The following is a 20,265-nucleotide window of genomic DNA, read 5'->3' on the forward strand; positions in this document are numbered from 1 at the left end:
GAGAGAGAGAGAGAGAGAGAGAGAGAGAGAGAGAGAGAGAGAGAGAGAGAGAGAGAGAAATAGGGGAGAGAATTAGTATGCATGTGTGAGTGTGAGAATGTATGTGACAGTATAAGTGTGTATATATAAGTGCCAATGTGAGTGAGTGTTTAAGAGAGTATAAATGTATGAGAGAGAATGTGTGTATGTGCATGAGTATGAGAACATGTGCAAGTATTTGTGAGTATGTGTATGAGTGTGTGTGTAAGAGAGAATGGCACACACACACACACACACACACACACACCTTCCTACATCAGATAATGCAATCAAGACAGTTCTTAGTAAGGCTTCTAACTCATGTGATTCTAGTTTGTGACAAACTGACGTTCAACCATCTAGATCTAGATCAGGTCCTGCCAGGACAGCAGGCTCTTCTTCAACATCTCTGATTCCTGCCTTTTTGGTTGTGGGCACGGTGCTGCCTGGATACAGCCAGTCTGAGGGCTCTGGTTCCCTTGTGAAACTACCCATGGTCCTTTAACCAGGTTATAAGGCTGTCCCTTCCATTGAGTCAGTGACACCCAAGAGCCACATTCTCAGTGCAAGGAAGGCAAGATTTTAAGGTCAGTGTGACAGAGGGCAGACACAGTGTCAGTGACCATTAGTGGGCACTGAGTCATCTGAACCTCATCCATTCATTAGCCATCCAGTAGAGGACACTGATCTCCTCACAGTGACTATAAGAGTGGTACAGAAATACACACTTTGGAGAGAGAAGGTAAGTCTGAAATGGAGAAGCAGAGTGTGTGGGTGGAGACCCATCTGAAGACTGTATGGGTCTGTGACACAGGGAGCGAGGAGGTGATAATGGCGGAAAGGAAAGCAAGCCCATTCTCACAGAAGGTGTGTAGTCCTTGTTTCCCCAGTGAAAAGCAAAGAGGAAGCAGCAGCTACCCATGACCTCCAGAGATGGATGCAGATAGAGCTCAACCCACAGGCTTGCATGTCAGAGGAGTGTGGCCAGCCTCTGTCACCTGCCTCAGGTGTCCGCAGCCTGTTGCATTCACACGTACGGAATGCTTCAAACAGCAGCTGGAGACTGGATCAATGCTGTCACCATCCCCCATCTGGCTGCAGCATGTCCTTTTGAGATGAGGAGAAGCTGGGTCTCGTCTCTCTGACATGTTAGCATCTCTCACCCCCTTTCCACTCCTTCTCATTCTCATCTTTCTTCCCATTGAGGCTTTTCTACAAGTCAGTCCCCCATCTTCTCTTCATCTTACTATGTCATCACTCATTGGACTTTCTTTTGGGGTTCCTGCGCCTCTCAGGTACCCTGTACTCCACATCTCTAGACCCTTCCTGCCCCTAGCTCTCTAGGGATTTCTGAAAGACCCAGCTGGGGCAGTCATTGAATCTATGGGTAGAGCTTGCCTTGATGGGACTTGCCTGATACGTGGTTGAGGGAAACAGAAGTGATTTTTGGAACGGTTGCATTTGGCAGACTGTATGGCCAGACACTTTCAGGGAGGGGTTAGTCCTTAATCTTAACCATCAGTAGATAGGAGGGCACATAGTTCCCACCAGGGTAGCAAACAGCAGAGGCATGGTGCCCAACGCTTCTCTGTCTGCCTCTGGGTCTATATGAGCATGTGTTTGGGGAGACCTGTTGTTAATCTTGCTGCCTGCACTGGGGAGTCTGGTATTGAAAACAAATGCCTGTGTCTTCCAAGGCTGAAGAGCTATGTGAGGCTGTCTGAAGTCTCAGCCCCCAGTTACAACTCCTCTCTGACCATAAGCTCAGCAGCCCTCGTGGAAGCTAAGTGCAGAGCCCAGTGTGAGCTCAAAGCTCAGGCACAAGTCACTGCCTATGCCCTGTCCTGCCCAGGTTTTCCCGTGGTCACTTACCTGAACACACAGCAATATACCCGCTACTCTGGTTCTTATGGAGTAGGCGAGGACTGAATGCCTCCATTCAGCCACCTGGGACTCTCCTTTGGGTGGCTTTAAGGAAGCACTTTGTACATAAACAACCAAAGCTTAGAAAGATCAAACAACTCCCTTGGGGTTTGCAGCCAGCACATAGTCAGGCAGGAACCTGCACTAGGCTCCTGCCAACACCTCTGTGGGCTCGTAGATGCTTAAGGTTAAACACTGAAGCAGGAGACCCCAGATCCAAGCTTTAGACGAGGCCACCCTAAAGATGATCACAAGGAAAGGTATAAAAGGAAACCTGTGCTGTGGTTTCTGGTGAGGGTCACCTACAGTGCCACCAATGAGTGTCTTAAACAACAGAACTAATTCTGTCTCCAGGCATTACAAGCAACAAGTCCAACACCAGCGCTGCACCCTCTCCAGAGTTTGGGAGATCTACTCTAGGCCTCTCATAGCTTCTGTTTATAGTAGTCCATCCTTACTCCAGTATCTACCTCAGTCCCCACAGCCTTTCCCTCTGGGTCCCTTACAAGGACATCCATCACAGGGTTTAAAGCCCACTCTAATGCAGAACTGGATAATTTCAAGCTCCTTTACTTACATCTGAAAAAAAAAAAAACAAATTTGGTCATATCCGGAGGTTCTGAGTGGACATGTGTTTTTGAAGCCACATGTATTATTACAGTGGAGAACATAAAGGATAAGAGTGACAAATGTCACCTCTGGTGAAGAGTGCCAGGCCTAGGGCTCCTGCATGATGGTGCCATCTCCTCCCTGAGCATCAGTACCAAAGCATGCCCATGGCTGAGCATCACTAACAGGGAAGGTGTCAGTTCTGTCTGGGGGCTAGCCCAGTGACCCAGGAGAACATCATGTGCACGGAACACCAAGGGCACGCTCTCTGCCTGTCCTAGCCTTGGCTACTTGATGTCCCAGAAGACAGAGCATCTAGTGTATCTGTCAGTGGAAGACCTCTGGGGTTCACCTGTTCTCAGAACCCAGGTGTGCCAACATGAAGCGATAACTCCACTCTCCTCAGAGTGTCACCGAGAGCTCAGACAAGGCTGCTTGCTCAAGTCTGGAGACCTGGAAGCAGATCACCTGACTTTCTCCTTATCCCCCACGGCTTTTTTCCAGTCCATGAGATGGCACTGCCCACATTCAGATTTTATCTCTCTGCTTAGTTAATCCTTCCTGGAAGCACCCTCACAGACACTCCCAAAAGGTACGCCTTGCTAGTACCCTGGTGTGCCATCACATTGGAGGACAGGGCTTCTATAAAGGAAATGATGCATATATCCTACGAGAACTTTTATCTGTCCCCAAATCTCTGGCGTTCGCTGAGCAGAGAAGCCTAGGATGTGGGCCAGAGACTCTGGCTGCCTGGCTTCTAGCTGCTGCTGAGCTTTTCCTGACCTTGGGAATGACCTTCTCCGGACTCAGCTTCATCACTCACACATGAGACAGTGACCCTTCTCAGCTGTCAGGGTAGCAAGAGAGAATACCCGTCACACTCCACACAGTTCTGGGACCTGAGTATTGTCTGGCAGAGTCTACTCTCCCCTGGGACCGCGGTCAGAAGCATTGTTCTGCTTTAGATGGCATGTGGGATCTTGACATGTGCTGTCCCCTGTATAAGACACCCTTAACCTAATCCCTCACCTTTTATACCATTTCAAGCTCAGCTATCTAGAATCATCTCCAGGGTCACCCCCATAAAGATGAATAATTGCTAATGCATTTATTGAACAATGTCTTAGGATTTTACCACTGTGAACAGATACCATGACCAAGACAACTCTTATAAGGACATTTAATTGGGGCTGGCTTACAGGTTCAGAGGTTCAGTCCATTATCATCAAGGCAGGAACATAGCAGCAGGCAGGCAGGCATGGTACAGGAGAAACTGAGAGTTCTACTTCTTCATCTGAAGGCTGCTAGGAGAATACTGGCTTTCAGGCAGCTAGGATGAGGGTCTTAAAGCCCACACCCACAGTGACACACTTATTCCAACAAGGCTAAACCTTTTAATAGTGCCACTCCCTAGGCTGAGTATACAAACCATCACAAGCAAGTATCCCACTTAATCCTGGTGATATCCCTAGAAGATGTATTAACTATGACAGATAAGGAAACCGAGACTTGGGGACCATGGTCACCTCTGAATGATACCTAGAGCATTGCTCATGCAGCTGCCCACCACTGATGCTGACTTCATGACTCTCCCTTCCCCCAGCCTGCTCAATGCTTTGTCTATTAGCGCATCATCTGACTTCAGCATCCCTAGAGGGCAAGCAAGGCAGTGCTTAATCCTCTCTGGCCCCAGGTCCTGAGACTACAGTCTGAGCTCTGAGAGCATTGGCTGGCCTGGTCTGCCTCAGTCTCTCTGGTACCTCCTCTGCTCCCTGAGGTTCAGAGCATCCAAAGTTCTGTGCAACAAAATATTCCTGAGGCTGTTGAGAGGGGAAGATCATAGCATTTGATTCTGTAATGAGTTGAGGGGGGTAAAGAAGTGAATTTTTCAAACTCAAGAGTCCAGTCAACTGTTTCCTATCAGCTGGTCTATAGTTTGTCCATATTTTAAGTTCTTAAATGGTCCAGTTTGTAAATCTTCATAGTTTATACTCTGCTATAAAACCAAGCAGGGTTACTGATTGAGGGCCTGTGACTAGGAAAATCATGAGGAGAGCTTTATCACCCAGGCCTGTTAGCTGAGGGGCCTCTGTGGCTCAGTATAGCCAGAAGCAGCACCAGACTGGCCCCGGGAGAGAGGAGTCTGGGCTCTTTGCTGCAACAGAGCTGCCCAGTGTTGGGAAAAGCCACCTACAATGTAAAGATACCCTGTGTGGGCAGGTCCCCTGCAGGGAGGGAGCCCTCTCCAGGGGCTCCACAGACAGGAAATAGTCACTGTATACTCCTGAGCCCTGGGTGTTCCACTTTAGAGAGCAAGCTGGCTTTTCAAAGTTTAAGGAAAAATTATTGCAAGAACTGGCCAGCCAGTCCAGTCATCCTTCAGGGTGACCAGGGGCTCGGACATTCATTGAACACACACACACACACACACACACACACACACACACACACATACTCATACACCATGAAAGTCCCAGGTGGCACACAGCAAGTTTTGGGAGCACTGCAGGCGGAGAGGTGCACAGTGTCCTGGGGAAGGGCTGTGGTCACTCACACACAAGACATCAGAATGTTAGAGACCTCGGCAGGCATCAACCCTGCCCTCTCAGATGTTGTTTCTGAGAGCTTGGTGTGTGGGCTGCTCTTACCTGTCACAGGCCGCTCTCATGCTGTACACACACTACTGCAAGTGCTTCTGAGGTACACCTTTGTTTAAGAACCATCCAGCCGATCCCACCAAGGGCATAACCTGTTCCAGGTCATACAGATTTAGGGATACACCAACCTGTGCTCTTTCTGTTTCCCTCTGAGCGTCCCATGCTGGGGACATGCATCACGATTCAGGAGAGAACAGGATAACATTCCTTAGGTTTGTCATGGTTTCCTATGAGTCATACCACAGGCCACTCCTGTTTGCTTTCTCTTGCTGTGATAGAACACTGACCAATGGGATCTTGGTGACAGAAGGGATTGTTTGAATTACACTCCCATGTCACAGTTCATCACTAAGGAGAGCCAAGGCCTGAACTCAAGCAGGGCAGGGACCTGGAGGCTGGAACTGAAGCAGAAACCATGAATGAGTGCTTGCTGCTTATGGACTTGCTCCTCTTGGCTTGCTCAGTTTGCTTTCTTATACTTCTGAGGCCCACATGCCTAGGGGTGGCTCTGCCCACAGTGGGCTGGGCCCAATCTGTTAAGCATTAACCAAGAAAATGTCCCAGGCTTGTCTGCAGGCCAATCTTATGGGGGCATTTTCCCAACTGAGAGCCTCTCTTCACAGATGGCACTAGCTTGTGTTGAGTTGATAAAAAAAATAAAAAATAAAAAATAAGCACACAGCCTACTCATGGAAGGCACTGAGAAATGCCTGGGTTTTACCTATCACTCCACAACTGTAAGCTCCTAATCTGCTGACCCTCATCCTCGTGGTGTCAAGGCTCCAGGAGTCCACTGCTCTCCCGGGCTTGCCTTTTCCTCTCTTTGTATGGCTGAGACCCTCTTGTGCAGTGACCTTGAGGGGTCTCCTGCTTTCTTTGGCCTAGTCTTTGCTGTCAGTTCAGTGGGTGTCAGATCAATGAGTGGCTAGATCTTTCTCACACATATGTGTATGTATCTATGTACAGATAATTTATGTGTAAGTCCATATATTTAGGTTAACATGCATGTGTGTGTGCATATGCATACAGGCATCTCCACCTAATTTTTCTTAAAATACAGTCTTTCATTGAACTCAGAGCTTGCCAGTTGTCTAGACTGACAGTGAGCCCCAGGGGTCCTCCTGTCTCTACTTCCAAGCAGAGGGTTTACAACCAGGCACCATTATATCCAGTCTTTTTATGTGGGTGCTGGGTATTGAATCTGGATCCTCTTATTTATGTGAGAGCAATTTATGGACTTCTGCATCTCTCTAGCCCTGTGGACCCTCCTTGGAGGCAACCAGAAGAGGTGGTCGATTGTCCTGACTCACCTCAGATCACAAGAGGTTGATTTGTTTTCAAATAAAGTTAAAAATAGTTGCTCACGAAGCCTTGCAGCTTATGGATCTGCGTGTCACTCTGTTCAGCTCAGTAACTACGTATTAACAAACTCCTGTGCTCAGGCCATGGCTCCGTGCAGTCTCAGAGGGATGTAGAGCACGCATGAATGGTATACAGTGGCCATCCCTGCTCTGAGGACTTCTTCTCTGATTCCCAAAGTGTTAGGAAGACTTGGGATGCACAGCATTCAGCTTGGGCCTCCTATGCCTAGCCTATCAGGGAAGAGAAAACACGCTCCTGTGAATTGGAAGGACTCTGGCTGGGCCCAGCGGGGATTTGGACACGCCCATCACTGCCAGCAGAGGGGTGGCCAGTCTCCATAGCTAAGTCCTTCCTTCCAGTGAATGGTATCTCTGCATAGTCCCCAGCACCTCTCTCTTATAACACTCTCTAAGTTTATTTCTTGGGAAGGAAAGAGCACAGGCTACAGCCTAGAGTCCTGCTTTTAACTGCCCATGTGATGCTGAACAGGCCAGCAATTCAACTCCCTCAGTTATCACAATGGTGATTCTTACATGCACACCTCACAGGGAACACTGTGTAACATCACAACCAAAGAAGACTTTTGGAGAAAGTCTACCTTGGCTCACAGTTTCAGAGAGATAAAGAGTTCACTGTGGCAGGGAATGGCAGCTGGTGGCAAACAAGGAGGCGCGAGCAGAAAGCTGGGAGCACAGAGTATCAGGTGCAAGCACGAGTGACAGAGAACCCAGAAGTAGGGCAGAGGTGTAAGCTCTCAAAGCCTGTAATATACTCCCTCCAGTAAGGCTGCACCCCTCAGAGCCTTCCCCCCAAACAGTGCCACTGAGGACCAATGTTCAGACACTGGAGCCTATGGGGGCCACTTAAACCACCACTCTTAAATATGTGGCCTGAGCTGTAACATACTACAGCTTAGTATGTAAGCTGTAACATACATAGGACAAATTATTAAAACCACTGACTACCTTTACGGGGGAAGTTTAAAGTTATTAAGTACTTTCCAAAGTAACTTCTAGGGCCATGGAAACTTTTCTTGAATTCCTATAATGAAACCCACAGAGAGAAACTTGGTGTTGAGTTGGTGGGACCTGGGGAGTCAGCAGAGGGGACAGGTTCAGGGAGGGGAGCTTGGCGTGTGGTCTCTGATCATCAAACTCCCCAGGCGGTCCCTGTCCATGAAACTGGATGATCTTCCTCAAGGACGATCCAAGTTTATACAAATGGAAAATTCAAGAACAGTTGTCCTCATTGCAAAGGAAAAAAAAAAGTATTAGTCTGTCTAAATACCCCCCATACACACACACACACACACACACACACACACACACACGCACACACACCTACACACACACACACACACACACACACACACACACACACACACACACACTTCAAGGTTATGTAAGAGTCTGAAAACNACACACACACACACACACACACACACACACACACACACACTTCAAGGTTATGTAAGAGTCTGAAAACCAGTCCATGGAGATGACAGATCCTGTTGAGTGGGGTCTGAAATGACAAGGGGTAACCATGGAAGTCCCTCAGGAGTTTACACACTACACTTCACCTCAGGAACCCTCATGCTGCACACAGAATAAATCCACCTGGCCTCTCCTCTTTCCCCACTGGATCACACACATCAGAAGCATATTTTAGGGGACCTGTGGATAACATCCTATATAGAACATGAACTTCAGAACTGGAAATGGTCCTAACTCAGGCACTGTCGTGTTTATTGACTTAACAATCACTTATTGAGTGCTATAGGTGCTGGGCACGGTAGTAAAGATGGGAAACATGAGTGTGTCTGCCTTCAGAGAGCTTCAGTCAGAAGAGCATGACCAGCTAAGAAAGGGTTTCTCACCATGGGTTGCAGTGACCTGTGGAAACACACATGTGGCTGCCTGCTGAGAGGCACTAGCAGGGTGGGTTTGCTGACATTGGGTGGGGAGAGTTCAGGGAAGATTGTTAGAAGAAATGACTGTTCAGTCCAGACTTGGAGATCACAGTGAAGGCAAGCTGAAGGGCTGGGGGTAGTGTGATAGGAGGGGTGGGAAAGTTGAGCTAGGACCGTATCATGCAAGCTGTATTAGCTGAGTTGTAGAGTTTGGATCAACATAGGGAGCAATGCATCTGCGAGGAAGACCCCCCCCCCATCTTCAACTCCAAGGCTTAACAATAGTGAGGAGCCATGCAGCCTGGGACAGGAAACTATACAAATACAGAGGACACCCCACCCCATAGATGGAGGGAATTCTGGGAAACACTCATTTAAAAGAGGATCTAAGGAAATGGACTAAGAAGTTCAGAATAAGGGGTGGGTGGTGGCTCTGTAGGAAAGAGGACTAACTACTCTTCCACAGGACCCAGGCTTTATTTTCAACACCCATGTGGTGGCCATCACCTGTGACTCCAGTTCCTCTTCTGAACTCCTGGCCACCACATGCACCATGCACACAGGTATACATGCAGGCAAAACACCCATACACACAAAATAAATAAATAAATAAATCTAGATATGAGAAATTCTGGATACAGTTTTCCTCTTCGACATGCATAAGGCATATTTGCACGCTCGGGTTCCAAAAAGTCTTGAAACAAAGCACAGACTTAAACTGCACCCCCCGAATAGCACTTTAAAAGCCTTGTGGAACGCTGTGAGTGCTGGGTAGTCATGCTTTCTACCAGAGCCTCATCTGCACAGAAGGTATTTTGAGTTACAGGGCTGGAGGTCATGGCCACCATTGCTGAGGAGAATTCTTGCCTTGGGGAACTGTGAGTGTCTCTGGGCAGATCGCTGAGCCCAGTAATCTGGGCCTCATTGTCACCAGCCACACGCAGCCAACCCTGTCTGCTCTATCTAAAATGCTCGTCAAAATGTACAGTCATGGTTGCTGCTGGCACAGATCCCACGAATGACTTCAAAGCAGCAGCTGAAATGGAAACGTGCCCTTAGCTGCACATCAGCAGAGCGGCCAGCACCCATCAGCCCTGAAGGACCCCCTTAGCCTCCTCTCTGGGGTGGAGGAGCTGTGCTTCTATCCCAAGGGCTGTACTTTGTTTCCCCCGGCCTGTTAGTAGGGATAGGGTATGCAAATGCTGCTGGCCTTTATACAAGGACACTGTGGAAGAGGCCAGGAGGTTTCCAGACAGGAAGTATGGAATTGAAGACCCAATCCCAAGTAAAGGCTCGTGCTAAGGTAGCCCAGACCATCTTTTATATGTTGTCTGGGTAGGTCGTAGACTCTGAGTCAGGGCCAATTAGCTGAAGAGCACATGGCCACCCTTCCTGCGAACACTTACTGTGGATTCTGTTAAGCCTTGAAAGGCCTATCTGAACACTGATGTGCAACCTCCCAGGATGAGTTTTGAGATGCCTTCCTGATGTCAGCAGGACTTCCCCCCACTGTCCTAGAACAGCTCATCTGAACCCTCAAGCATGTTCTGAGCCAACCCTCTCCTGTTATGATACCATGACCTCTGTGATACCCTCTTTCCAGGTCAGAAAAGTTCTCCTTATGGTTCATTAACCAGTATCACCTCTTGTTATCCATTTATTCTACAAACTGAGAATTTTGTAGAATAAATGAATGAATTGAGAGCATCCTAGGTGCTGAAGAGCTAATCATAGACAAAACGGACAAGTGCTGTTCTCTTAGGTCAGGTGATAAGAAAGAAACTTAAAGTCAAAGATACTGTTACATGCAGAGTCCTGCTCTAAGCCCTTAGGGCTTTCGCTGGGGAGAGAGACAGATCCAAATAACTTGTGTCTTGTTCAGGAAGACCTAAAACCCACTCAGCTTAGCTTACCTGGAAAAGGCCACCGAGCAGGGAGGCATGTTAGGAATTGATACAATGTAGACATTTAGAACGGCAGTTAAATCCAGTGGCTCCAGCACCATTTTCTCATCTGCTTCCTCTTCATCCAGCCACTGTCTGTGTTCTCTTCAGAAAAGGTGTCTCCATGTCCAAGAAAGATGTGTGCAAGATTAAGAGAAAGGTACAGAAAGGGTGAGCACAAAGCAGGTGAGAGGTGCATGGTAAGAGGATTGGTTGAGCTTAGGGGGATGGGGCAGGCTCTCTGCAGGAGGACAGCTTGCTCTAGGCCTTATAAACTTGACCAAAACCTGTGCAGAGGCACAAAGTTGAGGGACCACCATGCATCCTGTTTAGAGCACAGGGAAAGGGTGATTTTTGCTCTCCTATCTCCATTCCTCTGTATTTGGATGTCCATAGCTGGGTTTCTTTGGTTCCTCTAGAGTGGACAGGATTCCTCTGAGTTCCTCTGGCCTGTACCCAGATCTAGGCAGCTCAAGAGGCAAGGCTGAGGAAGGGACAAAGGGACTGTCATGGCAGCTAGTGAAGGCAAGGACAAGCTTGAGAATATATGGGAGGGCTGCCCAGTACAGATCAGAAAGCCAACAGTAGGGAGTGCTACAGGCTAAATGCAAGTAGCCCAATGGTGTGACACCCACCTGCCTGCCATTGACGACCTTGATGTGAAGCCAAGTGACAGATGCATGGACCAAGAATGCATCATGGCAGGGGCAGCATCAAGATGTGGAGAGCTATGATCACTAGTGCCAAGCACCCTGTGTTTGTTAGGGTCCTTCATATTAAGTCTGGCAAACTGTTCTTTAGGTCACATGTGATGAGTGCTGTCATCAAAGAATGCTGGGCCAGAGCCCTTGGAGGAGGCAGGTCATGTGCACCTAGGTCCCTGAAGGAATGGGGACAACAGAATTGAATGGTATCACAGTCAGTTCAGTTTGATAAGTAGGTGTCTCCTACTTTAGTGAAGATGCTAAGATCTGGAAGTAAGACACACATCTGACGGCACATGGCAAGGGACTTAAGCCACTTTGACCCCAAAGGCCATGCTCCTGCCATGCCGACACATGCCTTACCAAGTCCTGTGACATGTCCTAGGACAGATTTACGGCTGGTCCGGGTATCCAGTGAAGATATGGAGAAGCTGATTTTCCTCACCTCACGTCAGCACTCGGAGGAAGAAGACAGCCTGGCTCAAGCGCTTCCCACCATGTCAGGGTCCTCAGGGCTCAGCTGCTAACCCAGCAGGACATGGGCCACTGTGTATAGTAGGGTTGGTCTTTAAGGGCTGACAATGAAGTGGTATGATCATCTTCAGTGATATGGTGGCTATCCCACAGATCAGGGGTTCGGTGGTTAAGGAACAAGATCAATATAGACAACTTACCATATTGTGTGATGTTCAGACACTCTGGGCGTTGCTTTCATCACTTTTAAATTGTGATGTTGTATGTCCCAGTGACCTCAAAATATGGGATACATGAGATAACACAAAAAATTTCCGTGAACTGCAGGCACTGACTGAGCGTTGAGTGTTATGGTTATATGGCAAGCTTGGGTTCAAGGTCAGGGGTCTTTACCTTAGGTTAACCCAAGGAAACTAGCTTGTAATTGTGCCATAGCTTCCCACAAGCTCTGTGGATAGCACCACAGTAGCCCCGTGAGGATATAAGTTAACTGTTTTATCCTATAGTGTGGTCTAAACTAGAGATGGTTGAACTTTGGTGATCAGAATCCCTGGGGCTTTTTATCCTAGTGACTCAAGGGCTTTCTCCCTGAAGAGGTCTGAGCTAGGGAAGAAAAGTGGTTTTCTAATTTACTAGATGTCCCCGGAGGATGCACTTTGGCAGTCAGCCTCCTGAATGAAGGTGGGCTTTGCTCCTTCTGAGCAGGGTAGCAGTAAGGGCCGATGCTCTGAGGTTGGAGATCCAGGTCAGAAGAAGGAAGGTGATGTCAGTCAGGAAGAATGGCCTGGAGGGGCTTCCAGGGCTGTGAATGCGCTGTGGGCTGCAGCCCTTGTTGGATGGTGCTTGACACCGACGGACTTGACATCCGGAGCTTCTCCCAGCTAACACACGGTGTCCTCTCTCCATCCAGATTGTGTTCCGGAAGATCAGCGACGTGAAACGAGAAGAAGAGGAGAGGATGAAACGGAAGAACGAGGCCCCCCTTATCCTGCCTCCTGACCACCCTGTCAGGAGACTCTTCCAAAGGTTCCGCCAGCAGAAAGAAGCCAGGCTGGCGGCTGAGAGAGGAGGCCGGGACCTGGATGACCTGGATGTAGAGAAGGGCAACGCCCTCACGGACCATACCTCGGCCAACCACACCCTGGTGAAGGCCAGCGTGGTCACGGTGCGGGAGAGCCCCGCCACGCCCGTGTCCTTCCAGGTGACCACTGCCTCCACAGTGTCAGACCACGCCAAGCTGCATGCCCCCGGATCTGAGTGCCTAGGTCCCAAGGCAGTCGGCTGTGACCCTGCCAAGCGCAAAGGCTGGGCCCGCTTCAAAGACGCCTGTGGAAAGGGTGAGGATTGGAACAAGGTGTCCAAGGCAGAGTCCATGGAGACGCTGCCTGAGAGGACAAAGGCACCGGGCGAGGCCACGCTGAAGAAGACAGACTCCTGTGACAGCGGAATCACCAAGAGCGACCTGCGCTTGGACAATGTGGGTGAGGCCAGGAGTCCCCAGGACCGGAGCCCCATCTTGGCTGAGGTCAAGCATTCTTTCTACCCCATCCCCGAGCAGACGCTGCAGGCCACAGTGCTGGAGGTGAAGTACGAGCTGAAGGAGGACATCAAGGCCTTGAATGCCAAAATGACCTCCATCGAGAAGCAGCTGTCTGAGATACTCAGGATACTCATGTCCAGAGGGTCCTCCCAGTCTCCTCAGGAGACGGGCGAGATCTCCAGGCCCCAGTCCCCAGAGTCAGACAGAGACATTTTTGGAGCAAGCTGAAAGGATCATTCCAAAACAAACGAACAAACGAAAAATCAAAGACAAGAGCCTGCTCCCCACCCTGCCCCTGACACTACCCGCAACACCAAACACATGACCAACAACTTTCATACTGGGCTTTTTCTGACAGGATGTCAAAGTCAGACCAAGTGGCTTAGGTGTGCCTGCGTGGTCTCTGGCAAACAAAAGAGGAACACGGCCAGGCATCCCACCCTGCAAGATGGAAGAGCCACTGACAGTTGTTGAAGAAGGGGCATGCTCTCCGCCTAAAGAGCATTTCCTCTAACGTGTTTTACAGATGTGATATCTATAAAGGGCAGCGGCCATGTAGAGAGTGGTGGGAGAGCCCTGAGAACCTCTCAGAAATAGACCACACCAGGTTTCTTTACCAAGACCCCTGAAGACCTCCATAGGCACAGGGACTTCTGGGCATTCACCACCCCCGTGTAGCTGTGTCTGACGTCACCACCTGTTTTTCTACTTTCATCATTTGTAACAGGCTCGTGATAAGGGGAGCTTGACCGACTAGAGAGCTTTTCTGCTGACAGTAGAGGTGGAGCATCAGGTGCTGTGCCGTGGACACACGGGCTGGGCCCCTCAGGTTTCCTTGCCCCCAGAAGAGGTGAGGCAAGAGTAGGGGCTGGAGAGGGCCCTTGGCTCTGAGCAGGCTCTGTTGCATGGTTCACAGCCTGCTCTTGTGGATGGTTGACGTGGAAGCTCCAGACCCCAGGGGACCCTCTGGAGCCACACCATCTTACAGGCCTCAGGACACATGAGCTTCTCTCCTTCTCCCTCGACTGACCTTTTTCCAGGCTTGTCTATGGCTTTCTTCAGGGTGTAGGGCACCGACAGGAAGGGGCAGGCACCCAGCATTGTTTTCCTAACAAAGCAGATACACATACAACCTCAAAAAAAAAAAATGATTGTAGCAAGTACTAGGTTTCTCCTTTGAGTCTCATGGGGATTTCTGTCCAGTGCATGGGGTCATTAGAGGACACATGGGAGCCACACTTAGCCTTATTTGAAAGCCAACCTATTTCCTACACTAAAAATAATGGCAGGACCATGATTATTCTCTCTTAGGGAGCTGGGGGGAAACAATGAAGCATGGGTTTTCAAAATATCTCCGTAACAAGCTGGGGTGGGGGGAGGTGAGGGTGGAACTGTGGTCTTGGGGAAGGTGGGGGCTCAGAGCCATGACTCTCTGTGTCATCCAAATCCCCACATCATGGTGCTCAGGGACACTCGCTGCCTCGACCACTCGAGGACACTTTGGTCTTTCTTTCAATGGCATCAGACAGAACAGAGGAGCTGGCTCAGGTACATACCTGGAGAGATGTCAGGGGTGTAACTCTGCCTGTGAGCCTGGAAACTCAGCTCTGCATTCAAGTCAGCAAGGGACACAGGCACCTCTGCTTAGCATTGCTTGGCTCTCTCCTCTCTGGGGAGCCTGACACTGGAAACCTGCTCTACCAAAGATACTGTTCTGCTTGGTGACTGTGGCACTTGCTGGGACTTGATGCATGGCTGTCAAGGGCCATCCAGCTTTCTGGAACTTGCTGGGATTTAAGGACCCTCTAGCATCTTACCAGCTAGTACAGCAGAGGCCCCAATTCTCCTTGACTGAGCTCTGGCTAAGGAGGTGATACAGGTAAGCTCACCCTTGTGACAGGAGACAGATAAAGCTTCAGGCTACTCTCTGGGTCAATTCACATAGGTTTAAGGCCCATTAGACGGAGGTCCACACCCTGCAAGGAGTTGCCGTGTGCAGACTGAACACCGAAATTTCAGACAAATTAAGATTCTTTGGGGGGGGCGGCGGCAAACACACAATGTGTGCACCACTGTCCAGTAAGTGCTGGCCGCTTGGTCGCTCTAAAGAAGCCACTGTGAATGCCATTAGTGAAGTACCATTTCCCAGTGGCTATCCTGACAAGAGACTCGGATGGACTGCTCTCTTCCTGGAGGTGTGCAGTAATATGGGTATCAGAACCAAAATAGCAGCCAATGTTCTGGCTTTGATGGGTATGTTGGCCTCATCAGCCTTGTCACCCCAAGGCAATGGCAAGGCTCCTCCACGGGGCCTGTGGCAGCTTTTGCATTGCTATGGTCTCGGCATGGCCAACCCCACTTCTCTGCTTACTGCCGGAGCGGGGCTCAAGTGTTTTGACTCCAATGTCTGTTGTAGCAACTTCCTGCTAGGCTTGGCTTTGTTTTTGGTGCTGGATGTCAAAGTTAGGCCCTTGCTTATGCTAGGGAGGAGCTCTGCCATTGAATGGTACCTCTGGCTCCCCAGCAAGCTCTGGATACACATTTCTCACTTTGATTTCTTGTTATCTGGTTCCTAGGCCCTGTTTTAGCCTCCACCTCTTAGAGTCCCTGCTGCTTCAACAGCAAGGATGGTTGGGCAAGGGTTAGAAACAGTATCACCCCACCATCCGCTGGCTTCTGTCTCCAAATCTTTCAGTGAAAGGAGAGAATATTAAGCCAAATGCTAGGTGTGTCCAAGTTGGAACAGGGACTGAGTGAACTCTTCAGAAATACCAGTCAGAGGCAGACAGACCTTCATCTCTCTGTGGCACTGACATTTCACAGGTACATTCTGGGGCTTCTTGGGAACCCTGGTGAAGGTACAAATCATAGATGTGCACACAACTAATTGTATTTTGTTTTGCAATGAAGCTGTTTAGCCTTAAGACCCTTGAGTGGAAGTCCAGCTGCTGTTGGGGTATTGGTACCCCTTTTTACCCCATCTTGTGTGGCTTAGAAAAGAGGCCCTCGCTCTGGCCCTCGGATGCCCTCTCCTACCTAAATGTCCCTGTCGTTATTGCTGCTCCATGTACTGCCTTCTTACTCGCTTCAATAAAAACTATCTTCACCAGCTCCTGTGCCCTCCAACTGGAAGAGTCCTCAGAGTCCTTGAAGCACCGACCCTAAGCTTCCAAAAACGAACCATTTTCCATCCAAGGTGTTGGTATGGAGACACGTTGCCGCCTCTCACACAGCTCAAAGGAATCAGTGTGAATTTACCTGCAGCTTAAGTGAGTCCCGAGTGAGACGTCAGTCTTCACACTAGTGTATCAGAACCTTTAAAGAAGGTCTTGAATTCCTGTGGGTGCCAGACCTGGTGGGGGCATCTCCACCTGCCACTTGACCTTCCTCAGAGCTACTGACTCTCTATACCTGTGACTTCTGAGTCATCCCATCGACCTATTAGTCCTTGAGAAGCTCACAGCTCAACTTTCAGAAGTCAGACTGCTTCTTGGAAAGAATGCAGCACCCCCCAGCACCACCCCAATGAATGTAGCCTCTTAATATTCAGACACTGTATTTCGGCATCAGTTGGAGACTGTCCACCATCCAAGTTGCAAGGACATTTATACTCATGAGCAGTTCGTCATCCTGAGGCTTCTCATACAAACACTCTCCATCAAATCCTGCCAAATCCTTTATCGGGTTTTTGTTGTTGTTGTTGTTGTTGTTTGTTTCATTTTCCTCTGTCCGAATGAGCATGAATAAACAGGTGCAAATGAGCTGAGGCTATTTTTATGGTCAGCTGAGGATGCTGCCAAGAGCTCCCCTGTGGCTGTGCGGATGTGGAGAACATATGGGCACTCCGTGGATGATAACCCCTTTCTTGACATTTTTAAACAAGCACAAATGATATTTGTAAAAAAAAAAAGTTTAATTTTATTTATTATGGTAATAAACTATTTTATATGTGACACCTGTGTTTGCCTTTCCTTACATAGTGATGTCATCCAGTGCCGTGCTTTCTCTTCTTCTGGCTGTTCTCTGCTCAGTTTCCATGCGTGGCTGGCTTCTAACCACCTGGAATGCCAGCTCCAGGTGATCTAGTACCCTCTTCTGGTCTCTGAGGCACCTGCACACAGGCACCTGCACACACATGGCATGCAGAACGTAACAATAAATCTTTTTTAAAAATTATGTGGGGAGCTCTGATGTGGATGGTGCCTTGCATCAGTCAGTTTTCATGTTGCTGTGGTAAAATACCAGACAAAGCAACTAGCAGAGTGTCGTGGACCCCCGAACTCCGACCGCCAGAGACGGGGGGGGGGGGGAACGACACAAACGCCAAGGAAGGTTCCAAACAGAGTTCTTCTTTATCTCTCCGAGCAGCTTTTTCCTCTCCTTCTCACAAACAGCTTTCTCTAGCCCTCTCCCAGCTCCAACTAACTCCAACTGAACTCTTCTCCAACTCTTCTCCAACTCCAGGGCACATCCTGTTTTTCTCAGTCCTCTGAGCTCCTTCAAAACAACATTCTCCCACCCACCCGGGGTGCATCCTGTTTTCATCAGTCCTGACCTAATCCCTTCCCCCCCCTCCTGGATCTGGTCAGAGTTCAGCCAGGGCACACAGTGATAGTCCAGTGACTCAGCAGGCAGGCAGTACAGGATCGTCTGCACAGGCTCCGCAGGCTCAGATTCTTGCAGCCAGCGAACACTGGGTTTGGCACACCCGCTCCCTACAGCAGAGAGGATATATTTTAGCTCCTACCTTGAGAGTGCAGTCCACCCATCAGGCCAGGGATCCTGATCTAGCAATCCCTCAGAGAAAGACCCAGAGGTCCTGTAATCCTAAGTAAGTCTAGACCCTGCCAAGCTGACAGTCTGAACCTATAATGGATTGGGGAGACAGCATGCTTCATGTCTAAGTGCTCCTCATGGAGTGACCACAGCACAATCAGAAGTTTTACCTCTGCAATGAGCCTGAGAGGCTGCCTCTAAGATCTTGGTCTTAAAGATCTGGGTCCTTCACAGCTGAACCACAACAAAGGCCTTGTCTCCCATCACAAAGGCATCAAGTTTCAATGGGAGTTGACAACCCACATTCAAATCATAGCATTTGCCTTAACATACCTACTGTTCTAAAGTGATGGTTTTCATCTTGAACAATTTGACGTGGATTTTGAATAAAATACAATAATGTTTTCCCTACTTTTGAAAAGATAGCAAAACCCACAATCCAGTGTTTCCTGAAAAACTGTCAACAGCACTGGGTTATCACCCTACTCACTACAGTTTGCAGAGCTACTGAGCTGCTCAATCAGTCCTACTCAGTGTTATCCCACAGGCACTGAGTCAGACTTCACAGGACTGCCATCCTGTGTCTTACTAAGACCCAGTGACCATAAAAGTCCCAAAAGCACTTCTTTCTATGCAGACAGTGTGATTTAATTCTGGGATTATGCAAAACCAGTCAGGACATGAAGAACCTCACTGGCCACACCAGCACTGGTGTTTTTGAGGACATCCCTTCTGTCCCCTATTTCTTTACATTACAGAAGGGCATGGCAAAACTAATAATGACATTGGTTAAAATCTCAAATAACTAATGCTCATTTCAAAGGGCTGAACATTAATTGCATCTTTAATCTTTAATGGTTAAAACAAACAGACAAGTAGGGGTTTTGTAACTAATTAACTAAACTAGAAACAGATAAGACTAACTCAAAGGTACTTGTTACCTTTGGGGTAACAAGTGGAATTCAACCTTATTGTATACATACATCCTGATATGTTTGCTAAAAGTATAAACATTATAGTTAATTTCTAGTACTTGGCTAACCTGTGGTTGTAAAAGCAAAGAAAGAAGTCTCAAGTTCTGTAACAGGAGCCCCACTAACTACCATTACCACATACACTTGCTAACAGCTGGATCCTACAGGTATAAGTAATTTTCTCTCTAGGCCATCATCCTTAATAGGACAAAGCCCATGTTCTCACAACTTGCAAGTGCAATGCCATTCAGTATTCTGGGTGGCTCCAAGAATTTATGGTAACAGCAGGACTTTAGTTGGCATTGGGCATCTTGCTTCCCTCCTCAGGTACTGGCTGGGCAGTTGCTCATGGAACTAGGTCAGGGATCAGAGGTCCTGGGGCTGACGGGGACTCAAGACTTTATCCAGCATGGTTCTGGAACTGTCTTGGAAGTTGTCCTGGTGGGTGAGGTAATTGACTGATGACCAGGAACCAGACTCAAGGGTCTATCTACAGCAAGTGGAGTCTACACAGGAAGGTGCTCTTCTGTTGTGTTACATCAGGGAGCAGGGAAAGGTGAGACAACAGAGCCCCGGATAATCCACACAGAGCTAGCAGCCAGCCTCCACTAGCTGCTGAGACCGTGACTGAATCAGATCATTTCAATAAACCTCAGGATTATTATGGCCAACCACTCACTGACTCTTCCAGTGTAGACTCATGGATAGGTTTGCCTTTCTATTAGACACTTCCCTACAATCATTTTTACACTACGGTTTTTCTCAGTGAGTCCTTTCCTTACTTGAAGGCTTCAGTCAGAGTCCCTCTGGCTGACCACAAATACTTACTCCGTTGGTCTAAGAGATGGCACCCATTCCAGCGGTTGCCCCCACATCCTTAGAACTTCCCAGCACCCCACATCTGCCTTCCCTGTGTCTCCCTGACTCGTCTTCCTCAGCCAGCTGCTGAGTTTGCTACTGCCCAGCTTTCCTGCCTCCTTCTGGTTTGTACTTTGTTCAGGGAGCACAGTGTGCCCATCCCAGACCATCAGCATCTTTCTTGCAAGCATGGCAGCTAGGAAGAAAGGGGATTCCCCTGATGGCAGGGTGTGCCTTGCAAGGGCACATGTTCCATTGAGCTGACATTCCTAGGGACAATTCAGGACACTTAGAAAATGAGACAGCACAAAGCCCAGCTGATCTTTCCCTTGACTGTTATAGGGTCACAATTCATATAGCTGGAGCGTTAAGCATTCGCTCCAAATTCCACACACAGAGCTTCAGAACTTAAAGCTTCTTCCTTCCCCTCCTCCCACATGAACCCAGAGCCAAACAGAACCACAGTGACACTTGTCAGCAGCTATCTAGAGGGATGAAGTATCAAGACACATGTGTTT

General features: G+C 48.7%; 1 protein-coding gene across 3 annotated transcripts in view; it reads left to right on the plus strand.

Annotated features, from left to right (window-relative positions):
* Kcnh1 (potassium voltage-gated channel subfamily H member 1) overlaps positions 1-17,018 on the plus strand; it is a 306,520-nt gene extending 289,502 nt beyond the window's left edge. For 2 of the 3 annotated variants that reach the window (XM_021198198.2, XM_021198199.2), the window contains exon 11: positions 12,510-14,494. In XM_021198198.2, coding sequence (XP_021053857.1) covers positions 12,510-13,367 — 858 coding nt within the window. In that variant the 3' untranslated portion in view covers positions 13,368-14,494. Of the gene's footprint in view, positions 1-12,509; positions 14,495-16,249 lie in introns of those variants that run through there. The other variant, XR_003843895.1, reaches the window with a different exon arrangement.
* The last annotated feature ends 3,247 nt before the right edge of the window (positions 17,019-20,265 follow it).

This window comes from Mus pahari, chromosome 5, assembly GCF_900095145.1.
Source record: "Mus pahari chromosome 5, PAHARI_EIJ_v1.1, whole genome shotgun sequence".
Classification (NCBI taxonomy): Eukaryota; Metazoa; Chordata; class Mammalia; order Rodentia; family Muridae; genus Mus; species Mus pahari.